The sequence below is a fragment of the Colletotrichum navitas genome, assembly GCF_030913465.1.
Source record: "Colletotrichum navitas strain CBS 125086 chromosome Unknown LY79scaffold_3, whole genome shotgun sequence".
NCBI classification, from domain to species: Eukaryota; Fungi; Ascomycota; class Sordariomycetes; order Glomerellales; family Glomerellaceae; genus Colletotrichum; species Colletotrichum navitas.
In genome coordinates, this window is record NW_026850549.1 from 1,079,348 (window position 1) to 1,091,152 (window position 11,805).

At 59.4% G+C, this 11,805-nt stretch overlaps 4 protein-coding genes across 4 annotated transcripts; 3 read left to right on the forward strand and 1 right to left on the reverse strand.

The window, feature by feature from the left end:
• Nucleotides 1–503: 503 nt before the first annotated feature.
• On the forward strand, nucleotides 504–2,666 carry LY79DRAFT_505206 (uncharacterized protein; the record flags this gene model as incomplete). The annotated part of the gene is made up of 2 exons (XM_060553592.1): nucleotides 504–1,047; nucleotides 1,111–2,666. 2 exons carry the CDS (start codon nucleotides 504–506, stop codon nucleotides 2,664–2,666), a joined length of 2,100 nt encoding a protein of 699 aa, XP_060419855.1.
• A 416-nt stretch (nucleotides 2,667–3,082) lies between these two features.
• On the reverse strand, nucleotides 3,083–8,239 carry LY79DRAFT_665702 (putative death-receptor fusion protein-domain-containing protein; the record flags this gene model as incomplete). Its single annotated transcript, XM_060563109.1, has 7 exons — nucleotides 3,083–5,138; nucleotides 5,205–5,515; nucleotides 5,571–5,817; nucleotides 5,870–6,100; nucleotides 6,154–7,141; nucleotides 7,196–8,058; nucleotides 8,145–8,239. The coding sequence occupies 7 exons, from the start codon at nucleotides 8,237–8,239 to the stop codon at nucleotides 3,083–3,085; spliced, it is 4,791 nt and encodes a 1,596-aa protein (XP_060419856.1).
• A 569-nt stretch (nucleotides 8,240–8,808) lies between these two features.
• On the forward strand, nucleotides 8,809–9,632 carry LY79DRAFT_575713 (ribosomal protein L1p/L10e family protein; the record flags this gene model as incomplete). The annotated part of the gene is made up of 3 exons (XM_060559728.1): nucleotides 8,809–8,895; nucleotides 9,008–9,311; nucleotides 9,370–9,632. 3 exons carry the CDS (start codon nucleotides 8,809–8,811, stop codon nucleotides 9,630–9,632), a joined length of 654 nt encoding a protein of 217 aa, XP_060419857.1.
• A 520-nt stretch (nucleotides 9,633–10,152) lies between these two features.
• Nucleotides 10,153–10,931, forward strand: LY79DRAFT_211933 (uncharacterized protein). The gene has a single exon (XM_060551543.1). The coding sequence runs from the start codon at nucleotides 10,251–10,253 to the stop codon at nucleotides 10,695–10,697; it is 447 nt and encodes a 148-aa protein (XP_060419858.1). The 5' UTR covers nucleotides 10,153–10,250; the 3' UTR covers nucleotides 10,698–10,931.
• The last annotated feature ends 874 nt before the right edge of the window (nucleotides 10,932–11,805 follow it).

Below are 11,805 nucleotides of genomic sequence, written 5' to 3' on the forward strand. Positions count from 1 at the left end.
GTCCCTGAGACCCGGAAAAGCCGTGATCCCACACCTACCCACTGTGCCATTGACGTCTCTATTACTTCGGTATGTACATATATACATATACGCAGGCACGCTTCCTTAGTATTAAGCAACACGTGCGGCATGTATTACAGACGGCTCTAGGCCCATCCTTGAAGCTTTATTTCCTCTCCGTTTTTGCACAGTAATCGACCACCCCTCCCGACATTCAACCCCATCATCCGTCATCAACCCTGCTCCCCCACGAACACGAACTCGACCGCTCATCCCCTTTTTCCGTCACTGAGCTCACATCTGGTCCCTGACGAATATTCCCTCTTGCAATACTTGAAATCTTGAAACCACCCGTCTGAGTCGCACTCGCTGTACAATATTAGTCCTACTCGGTTTCATTGAGCGGCCTGGGCCATGACATCTTCTTAAACACCCTACGCCCCGATCTCACCCTCACCCTCCCCTCCCCCCTTCCAACGCCACTCGCAACCCTCACAGACGCAATGGCGCCACATCACGAACCCTTCAAAGGCGTCGCACCCGTCAAATGGGACGCCGTCGCCCAGGAGGAGCCTCAAGAGTTCATGAAGGGCGTCTTCGCCGACGCTCAAACGATTGTCGACTCCATCCCCGTCCCCGCCCCCGTCAAACAGGCCGTCGCCTCCCACGGCCGCGCCCGCTCGCAGACCGACCCCCCGCTACCCGTTGCCGACATCAACCGCTTCCTCTCTCAGCGCCAGACGGGCGCTTCTCTGCGCCTGTCGCAGGACCTGTCCAAGGAGTGGAAGGAGGTCAAGGTCAACGCGAGAGACAACCCGCTCGCCATCAACGTCTATAAGCTTGCCTCCAAGGACGGCAAGGGCAGCTGGTTCGCCCGGCGCAGCGTCCACGATGGCCTGACTTTTGAGAAGTGGAAGCTGGGCCTCGAGAGGGAGTTTGCCGAGTCCATGAAAGTGCAAAGCGGCCCCGGCGCTGGTGCCATCCGCGGCATCGGCGCAGAGAAGTGCGTCGTGCACCAGGTGGTTGAAGGATATGGAAAGATGGAAGGTGAGCCTTGCCTGAAGCTCCTTCTCACCCACGCTCCCCGTTCACTGACAGCTTCCCACGCAGTCTTCCAATTGTCGGCGCAATTCCCGGGCCCGACGGCTCCGAGAGACTTTGTTACCCTGCTACTGACTTCCGAGTTTTCCGGTAGCGCCCCGCAGGAGGGTGGCAAGCGTCCGCTACGGACATTCATGATCGTCTCGAAACCGTGCATACATCCCGAGTGTGCCGAAAGGCAGGGCTACATTCGAGGCCAATACGAATCGGTCGAGGTTATCCGCGAAATCCCGTCCGACAAGCCCGCCGCCATCTCTCGCGCACGATCTTCAATTGATCTTAGCCAGGATGGTGCAATGGAACGACAGGCGGTTGCCGAGTCGATAGGCAAGGAAGCTGTGCTCCGGGCAGCCAAGAAGGCGGCGGATGGCGAAGGACGCCACCGAGGCGTCTCTGTCGACAGTGCCCCGACCAGAGATGATGCTAGACATGCCGGCCAAAGCACCGGGGAGGATGTCGGATCGAGAGCTGTCGAATGGCTCATGGTCACCCGCAGCGACCCTGGCGGCAACGTGCCTCGTTTCCTCATCGATCGGGGTACACCAGGCGGCATCATAGGAGACGCCGGCAAATTCATCAACTGGCTAACCGCCAAGTCTGCCGAAGACTTCACCGCCTCTGATTCTGAACAGGAGGAGATGAAGCAAGGTGCTAAGCAGGCCGAGGAAACCATGGATGCCTCACCCGCGGAGACAGCCAAACGCCCGACATCAAACCTTGTGCCCGAGCCCTCGGCACAGGTACAGGACGAGAGCGTTCCTAGCAGCAACGGCCTCTACGGCATCATTTCCGGGGCGTTTGGCATGGCCAGCTCTGTGGTGGCAAGCCGCATCCCGGACGGCTACGCTCTGCCAGGCATATTCCAGGCGCCAAGCACCAACGGCTCAATGGTGGAAGAGGATGACGCGGATGTGGACAGCAAAGAAAGCGACACGTCGTCCATTCGAAGCTTCGCCTCTGCCGTTGAGAAGACGGACGAGGGCGAGGCCGTCACGCCTCCCGAGGCCACGCAACCCGACACGCTATCGCTGCACTCGTCGGGCTCCGGCGCCGGGTCCCTCCAGGGGTCCAAGCCGCCTTCGAATCACGAGAGGGAGCTCAGGAAGCTCCAGGAGCGCCGCCAGAAGATGCAAGACAAGATCAACAAGATGCAGGACCGCATGACCAGCAAGCGGGACCAGGACACGCAGAAGGAGGCGGCGAGCCTGGCCAAGCTGCGCGAGAAGCACGACAAGGAGATGGCCAAGCAGGAGGAGAAGTACAAGCGCGACCTGCAGCGCCTGCAGCAGCGCCGCGAGCATGAGCAGCGCAAGGCCGAGGAGAAGCGCCGGAAGCAAGCGGAGAAGGAGGAGAAGAACAACCTCGCCTTGGAGCTGGAGCACGTCAAGACGGAGCGGGACGTCGCGCTCAAGGAGATCGACATACTCAAGGAGCAGATCGGCCAGCTGCAGACCCAGAACACCATGCTGGTCGTCAAGATGGGCAGGATGGGCGGGCTCAAGAGGCAGGACTCGTCGCTAAGCGTGTCCGGCGAGAAGCAGGTCGCCCAGAGCGTCTCCAACTAGGCCAAGCGCTGGGGGAGTGACTGTGAGATACGGGAGCCAGGTCCACGTGAGGGGGGGCGAGTGGGCTGCAAGATAGGATACCCAGTGCGTCGCATGCAAAATTGGAGGAGAGAGGAGTAACAAGAGGAATTTGAGATGGAAAATAAGCATCAAACGGCGTCGGAGCGTGCCAGCCTTTCTCTACAAGTTCTTTTTTTTTAAACGTATTTTTCATACTTGTCATTTCTTTCTATTCTTGTTGTCGTTCATCTCACAGAATTGTATACGAAGCATGTCTGAGCCAAACAAACTTTTGAACCCTTTTTTTTTCCCCGTCTTTTCCTCTAACCCGACCAGTAAAAAGAATGAAGACCGTGTTTGCACCTCTTTATCCATGTGCGTCCACCTAACCGTGAATGTGAATGGGCGCCCCCCGCCTAGACGGCCGCCAAGTCGAGCAGTAGCCCGTGCAGACGGCCGCGCCGACCCGCGCGCCGGAACCGCTCCAGCTTGCTCTGCAGCAGCTCTGCGTCGGCGGCGCCCGTCCGTGTCAGCGCGGCGGCGCAGACGAGGACGCGGGCGCAGACAGCGTAGACCTGGGGGTCTGAGGCCCAGCCGAGGGGCCCGTCGACGGCATCGTCGGGGGAGACGAGGCCCAGGAGGGCGTCGAGGCCGGAGGACGTCCACTGCGTCAGGGCCGTGGTGGTGGCGGTGGCGGAAGAAGACGACGCAGGAGTGGAAGAGGAGGAGGAGGAGGATGAGGAGGAGGATGAGGGAGAGAAGACGTCCTCGAGGACGGCGGCCCAGCGGGTCGACTCGCGGACCTCGTCGATGAAGAGGTTCTGCTCCTCGACCACGAAGAGGGAGTCGTCGAAGCGGAGGGCGGTCGCGAGCTGCGCCTCCGCGGGCTCCCACGCGTCGTCGCCGCTGTGGCCCGCGAGGCGGGAGGCCAGGAGGGCGTGGAAGGCGGGGGCGTCGCGGTAGTCGCGGGCGATGCGGGCGAGCAGGAGCGGGGCGGCGTCGAGGGCGGCGAGGGGCCGGGCGAGGACGCGGCCCGCGGAGACGGAGGCCAGGTCGCGGACCTCGTCGTCGTCGTCGTTGAGGGCGTCGTAGAGGGCGACCAGGGCGGGGAGGCGGGCGGCGTCGTCGGGGTCGTCGGCGGCGGCGGCTGAGGAGGCGAAGAAGGAGGCGAGAGACGCCGTCGCGGCGATGCGGGTGTCGAAGGGGCGGGAGTCGAGGAGGGCCGAGGACATCATCCGGCCCCAGCCGCGAAGGGCGCGCGCGGGCGCCGCATTGTCCGCGGACGGCGAGGCCGCGAGGGCCGCCATGATTGGGCCGCTGGCGCGGACGACGGCGTTGGAGAGGTTGGGGTTCATCGTCTTGGAGACGAGGTCCTGCCAGAGCCCGGCGAGCTTCTCCGCGGGCGGGAGGCCGGCGGGGGGTTGCTTGGCGGCGGGGCCCGCGGAGGCGAGGACGAGGTCGAGGACCTCGGCGAGGTTGTTGAGGGCCGCTGCGCGCGGGTCCGGGTGCGCTGTCGAGAGGGCCAGGTCGGTGTACAGCGCGGCGTAGGACGCCGCTGCCTCGGGGGCAAGGCGCGGGTGGTGGACCGCGGCAAGGGTCTCGAGCGTCGTGATCGTGGCCTCGACGCTGGCGGCGTTCGTCGACAGGAGGATCTCGCGGAGGGACGCGGAGGCGGCGGAGGCGGCGGAGGCGGCGGGCTGCGTCGCGTGGACGGCGGCGACGGCGAGCTGGGTACGGAGGAGGGCGCTCTGCGGGGGCCGCGAGATGGACTCGGGGGCGGTGGAGAGGTGCGCGGCGGGCTCGGGCATCGGGTGGGAGAGGGCGAAGAGGGAGACGAGGTTCTCGACCTCGAGGTGGGCGGCGCGGATGTCGGGGCAATGCTCAAAGGCCCCCGGGTCGCCGGCCTCGATCTTGGAGAGGATCCGGGTCAGGCGCGGGACGGCGGACGACAGCTTCTGCGGGGCGACGTCCGAGAGCCGCTCGAAGACGGCCTTTACGGTCAGCAGCGCGCCGTGGATGTGGTTGTTCCTGCTCGCGGGCGCGGCGGCCAGCGCGTCGTCGACGATGGCGGCTGCGGCGGCGACCCAGTCGTCGTCCTTGAGCAGGAACGAGCAAAGCGCGCGGGCAGCCATCTCGCGGACGTGCCAGACGGGGCTGGCGAGGTAGCCGGCGACGAGGCCGTAGAGCTCATCACGCGAGGCGTCGGGCGGGCCGGCGCGACGGAGAATGTCGAGGGCCGGGAAGACGGACTCGGCGGCAATGGTGCTGCCGAGGGTGGTGGGCTTCATGACCTCGCGGCCGGACCGGAGGAGGTTCAGGAGGACGCCGGGCAGGACGGGGTACTTGTGGTACTGCAGGCGTGTCGTCTTGCCGTCCCACCCGGCCTCGAGGGTGGCCTTGCTCTCGTTGGTGCCGAAGAGGTTGTCGAGGAGGGAGCGGAGGAAGAGGAGGCCGCAGTTGCGGATGCCCCAGCTGGGATGGGTGTCAGCGGGGGGGGGGGTGTATTTGTGGGGAAAGGGGGCGCGGAGGTTGACTTACACTTCCGACTTGAGACTGCTGGCCGCGAGCTCGAGGCACCGCGGGATGTGAGGCGCGGACTTGCCGAGCTGGGTGATGAAGGAGCTCTTGAACATGTCCTTGAGGCAGTTGAGGGCGTGGACCTGGGGCAGCTTGGACCCGTCCGACTCGGAATTGTAGGCAGGCTTCTGCGCGATCGTCACGAGTTCCTCGATGACCTTGTCGAACGACGGCTGGGGCGCGTTGGCGGAGACGATGCCCGTGATCATGGCCGGGATGCCGGCGGAGCGTCGCGTGGTGGACGCCTGGGCGAAGATGCACTCCTTGGTTCCCTGCAGCGGGGGTCAGCATCGGGGCAGCGCTTTTCCTCGGACAGGGGGCGCGTACCTTGTACCAGATGTCGAGGAGAGTTTCGTCACCGCCGTGACCGGCCTTCGGGTCTTCTAGGTGCTTGACCAGCTGGCAGCAGGTCGCGAACGAGAGGGAAACGGTGTTGAAGGCACCGCGGTGCCGCAGGCTGGAAAGCTGGTCAAAGGTCAACGAACCGACGGCCGTGAAGAGTTCCGTCGAGGGACGCAGGGTCCCCTCCTTGGCCTTGGTCTTGAGCGACAGGACCATGACGCGCATCAAGGCACTGCGATTTGTCAGTCTTACCGCTTACTGTCGGTGAGGGGGACGATTCTTACCTAGACTCGTGGATGGCGCGGAAGCTGTAGCTCAGCAAATCCTTGGTATCGAGACCTTCGAGGTCCTCGAGCTCCTGCGGCAGGTGACCTTCGGGTGAGTCGTCACAAAGGATGTCCCTGACTGCGGCCCAAATCCGTCGGCAACACATGACGATGCGGCCTTGGAGTGATGTCATCAATTCGAGCTCGGACTGAGTGAAGTTCATATCGGCAGTGGCTTGCCAAATGTAGCTGGTACGGTCAGTCGCTGTACCCAAGAGGCATATGGCTCTGTTTGGACTCACCGAAGAGACGCGAAGTAGCCGTGGACGGGAGCCTCCAGGACGGCGTTGCCCAAATCGGCCTCGGCGAGCGTAAGCTTGCTCTCGAGAAGGTCCACCAACTTGGAAATGTGCGCAATCTGCGCGTTCCTGCCGTCGTAGAACCTGAAAAGCAGCTCGTTCGTCCGGGCAACGCCGTCGGCGTGGTCGGCGCGGGCAGTCCTCCTTGCGATGTCCTCGGCTCTCGACAAGAACTCCTCAAGGGTGTGCGACACACCCTGCGTGCCAACGAGGCACTTGAAGCGCTCATCGGCGAACAGGCTCTTCAGGACGCTCGTGCCGTTTTCTCGGACGTCGTCAAAGGGGTCCATGATTAGGTCCAGAAGCGTGCGCGTCCATCTGTCGTCAAAAAGGTTGAAGAAAAGAACGTCGTCGTCCTCTGTCTCCCAGGTCTTGGCGAGGTCGGCCTCGAGCTTGAGGATGAAGGCAACTGCCCGCAGAGACGTGAAGTGGCGCTGGAACGACGCGGTGGGGATCAACTCGGATCGCAGGAAGCCAACGTACCATGCCAGGAACTCTTCGTGCTGCTTCAGGCTCTCCCGTAGCTTGTCCTCGGGCCAGAACAGAATATTGGTCCGGTGGTTTGCCTGCTTCGGTGCCTTGGGCGCGGGTTTCGGCGCGCCATTTGCTGCGGCGGCCGCACCGTCGAAGGCCTTGAGGCGGGCCAAGCTCTTGGTGAGGATGAAGATGGCGCCTCTGTTCCGCTTGAACATGTCCTTCAGCTTGCTCAGCACCTCCATGCGGAACTTGGCGTCCGATTCTGAGAAATACGTTGGTAGGTGGGCCTGCAAAAGACGAAGAGCAACCGGGGAATACGGCCTTGTCGTGGAGGGAGAGGCGACAATGAGCGACAGCGCTAGCGAGCGGAGCTCGTGGGAAGGGTGAGAGAGTACCCTCTCGAGCACGCCATCTTCCAGGATCACCGAGGAGGACTCCTCTCTGTAGATGGCACCTGCATAGATGGGCATCAGCAACGTTACTTGCATCTAGTGGCGATACAACATACCGGGCTCCTCGACCATGCCGACCTTCTTGCCGACTTCGAGAACGGCGAGGTTTAGCTGGGCCAACGTGTCCAGCTCGGCTACCGCCGAGCCAGATGCAGACCACATGCTGTTGATCTGCTCCAGGATCTGGACCGAGTCTTTTCGTTCGTCCCTGAACAGCGGGAGAAAGACGTACGTCTTGATGCCCTCCAGGAGAGACGGCGTCTTGGAGATGGCGGCCTGCACCCAGCGGAGCCACGTCTCGACGCTGAACTGCTCCTCGGCGGCGACGGCTTGCGGGCTCTTCAGCGATCGCTGCCGCAGCGCCCTGAAAATAGTGACGATGAACTTGCCCGCGGTGGGGCAGACGTAGTGCATGGTCATCCAGTCGAGCATCTGGCCGAAGAAGTCCTGCCACAGCCCAATGGCGGACGCCCAGCTGCACGACGGCTGCGTGCGCCGGTAGCTCGCGGCGATGTCGTCGACGGTGAAGACGGACTTGGACGCAAAGTGGTCCATGGCCTTGAGCGACGACTTGAGCAGGGGCTTGGTGGACTGCGGCCCGATGATGGAGATGAGGGTGTCGAGGACGGTCGTCTTGACGGTCTCGGCGGCGGCCGGGTCCGGGTTGCGGCGGATGAGCGAGGGCAGCAGGTCCAGGACCAGCTTCATGGACCGGTGCTGCTCCGTCTCATTCCACTTGATGTAGAAGTTGAACAGCCGCAGGCTGGGCTCTTGGGAGAAGGCCCATTGCCGCAGCGCCGGCTTGTCCGACTTTGAGCTCTGTTCGACAAACCCGCAGAGCTTCACGCAGGAGTTGCCCGAGACGCCCTTGGGCTGGGCGGCCAGAGAGAGGAGATGATCAAACACATCTTGCGCGATACTAAAACAGGGCGAGGGGGGGAAAGAGTGTTAATTCACCTTTACGCTTGGAACACGCAGTTTAGGAAGGGCTAAAGTCTCTCTTACGAAGTCCATGACTCTTCAGGCTGCTCTTCAACCCATTTGAGCAGGTCACTCGGGTTGACGAAGCTCTCGTACTGGGGGGCCGTATCCTGCTTCATCGCTATCTCATAACTTGGGGTTGACGGCTGCCCGGCGAGTGACGCTGAAATTTGAATGAGGGGCACCGAGGGGCACGGGAGAAGCGAATGAGCGCGGTGTATCCGTACTGGCTGCTAGGTACTGAGCCGGTATCAGCAGGGGTGCGATTTTCTCGGCGTGTAAGTGGCGGGACGGCGTGCACCCAAAACTGTGAAATTCCAGCCGGTCCTACATAGAAATATCCCGATGCGAAAGTAAAATGTAAGGCCGTCAAGTACTGGGAAGTCACTATGAGTTTTTCACCGAGTGGCCCATAGGCGCAGACGCAGGCGCAAAACTGTACTTGACTCGGCGCGCCGGCGAAAAGACTCATCGGCGGGCAAGGTACATGGTACCTCGGCGCGACCAATCGCCTGCGTCCCAGGGAACGACACGCGCACGGGCCACGCCACACAAATGTGCCCTAATTGAAAAGAAGTCGCGCCCCGCCAAATTTTCAGTCGCCTCTTTTTTTCTTACTCCTCCAACTCCCCCAACTAACCCATCAACATCTACCGTAAGCACCAGATTCCTGGGAGATATCGCAAAGATGTCGAAAATTACGGTTGCCAACGTTCGCACTCAGGTCGCTGAGCTCCTCGAGTACTCCCTCGAGACCAAGAAGCGCAACTTCCTTGTCAGTCTCCCTCCCCCCCCTCTCTCTCTTCTCGCCGCCGACTCGTGTGTATGCGCGCGCGGCCGAGAGAAGATTTCATGTCGCCTCGGATCAATTGCTAACCCCCTCACAGGAGTCTGTCGAGCTCCAGATCGGCCTCAAGAACTATGACCCCCAGCGTGACAAGCGTTTCTCCGGCACCGTCCGCCTGCCCGTCGTCCCCCGTCCCAACATGAGCATCTGCATTCTTGGTGACCAGCACGATATCGACCGTGCCAAGCACGGCGGTGTCGACGCCATGTCCGCCGACGACTTGAAGAAGCTCAACAAGAACAAGAAGCTCATCAAGAAGCTCGCTCGCAAGTACGACGCCTTCGTCGCTTCCGAGACCTTGATCAAGCAGATCCCCCGTCTTTTGGGTCCTGGTCTGTCCAAGGGTATGTCTCCCTCTCCCCTATGCCGAACCTACGGATCAGCCGCTAACAATCTACGCAGCCGGCAAGTTCCCCACCCCCGTCTCCCACGCCGACGATCTCTCTGGCAAGATCACCGAGGTCAAGTCCACCATCAAGTTCCAGCTGAAGAAGGTTCTCTGCATGGGTGTCGCCGTCGGCAACGTCGGCATGACCCAGGAGCAGCTGATTGCCAACATCATGTTGGCCATCAACTACCTCGTCTCCCTGCTGAAGAAGGGCTGGCAGAACGTCGGTAGCCTTACCATCAAGGCTACCATGTCTCCCCCGAAGCGCCTCTACTAAGTGTGCGGAGCCCTTCTTTCTACGACGGCGTCTGTACTAGATCATCGCTGGGATTGCTTATCTCGAGGGCTTGAGTGCCTATTCGCATAAGCGATCAACATCAATGCGGGACAAACACTACGGGCAATTCGTAGGAAGCTCTGCGCATGGATAAGGAGCCGGTCAATACAATTTCTCCTTTTGCAACAAACCTCAAATCATTTGTGTCAGTGGCTTTTTGCAACGTGAGATGTGTATGTGTAAACTAGTGTTTGTCAACACAGAGTTGCTAAGCTCCTGTGGCCTGATTGTCTGCCAGACGTCATGCTCCGCTGTAGTGTCTTTTCTTCTCTCTCCCTCTACCCTCCCTTGGGTCTTGCAGGCTTGCAGGCTCTCGTGGCGCGTAGCATGCAATTGGACACTGTCATCGAACGACATTGCCATCAACCGACACTGCCAGGTACCAGCTGCCTGCCAAATTTGAAAATCTTTTTCCACGCCGGCACAGCTACCAATAGCCCTGTATGGAGGAGCTGGAAGCCGCCCCGTCGGCACTACCGAGTATCACGAGGCATGGCCTCTCCGTGCTACTTGAAGTTTTAGGGCTCAGTTCTTCTGCCTTGAAATCACCAGCACTTAATGATACCGTCATCATTGCTATCGATTTTGAGGGTATCAACACTATCAAAAGCGGGTTTACTCAGAAGTACAATAGTCAAGTTGGATTTGCGATTCTCGATACCAAGGATTATCGATCGCCAGGTCCCACCAGGAAAGCTCATTTCAACCCTAAACTTTGCTACAGGATCATCATCATATGTCACAAAAGTATTCAATAAGTTTCTCTTTGAAGAGAGACAATTACGATTCAATCGTCGTCCATGTTACAAACCATTCAATCACGCATTCCTCACGGTCGCAATGTGGTACTTGTGGGCCACGGTATCCGGAACGAACTCTAGGATTTACAAGCTTTGGGATTCGAGTTTGAACGGCCACCTCCTGGGACTCTGGATGCGTCGCGCATTGCTAATGAAGTGTTTTAGTTCCGGGGCGGCTCTCTCGGCGATCAACTGGGCGTGCTAGGGTGCCCTTTCAACAGACTGCATGTTGCTGGAAACGATGCCAACTTCACTTCAAGGGCTCTTCTCCCCTTAGCAGTGAATTGGTGCATCATTCAACACCAAGACGACGAGGGATTGGACATCTTGCAGGAAATTTCAACCTGCCCCATTCCTCCTTATGTCGACCCAGAGATTAAAGCGGCAGAAAGGCGGGAAAAGAGGCTGCTAAGGAGTCGGAAGCACCAGTCAAAGCTATGGAGGAAAGGGGCTACCGCCGCGCCTAGGAAGCATCCACCCTTTCCACTTCCGCGCAGCCCTACGCCGCCTTTTCCTCAGCTACCACACCACGTTGCCGCATCCAGGCGATAACGGCACGTTCAGTCTTAGTTACTCGGGGATTCGGAAGTCGGTGCTCCTCCAGCCGAAGGGCTCCGGACTGAGCAGTGCATTCCATGTCTGCCGGACGAAGAAGTCAGCTTTCAGCAAGCCCCCTATAGTACTTCCGCATTACTGGCAGGGGATCCAGACGGAGGAGGCTGCTGCGCGAGCGCTTCGTACAAACCCCTCACGGCGGATCGGCATAACAGACGATTTGTTAAACATCCGATTAGAGGTTGAGGCTGATATGCTTTTTTCCTAGGACACACTATTATATAGTTGTGGGAACACAGCAATCGTTTACATGGAAACGGATGGTCTTGTTCTGCTGTGTTAGTATAGCTGGATGCCTGGATGGGAAGATAGCAATCGTTTACTGTTGGCATATGGGTAATGCGGCTGGAGGCGGTGGGTCATGTGACACACTGCCTACTGGCAGAATCCCTATCTTGCCCACACGCAAGGGTGCTGCCACACTTATACTCCTACTTTACCTTGTTAACTAGTTAACTATTAATAACTACAAATTTAACTACCTTTTCCTAACCTTTATAATATTATAAGATATAGGATCCTATTAATTAACTAGTGAAAACTAATATTAATTAATAGTTAATTATTACTAATAACTAGTAATTAATAAGGCTTACTATTATAGGAGTTTACTTAGCTTACTATAACCTAGTAGACTACTAACTAAGTTAAGTATTATTAAGGCTACTTTACTTCTACAAGAAACACTATAGTGTCTA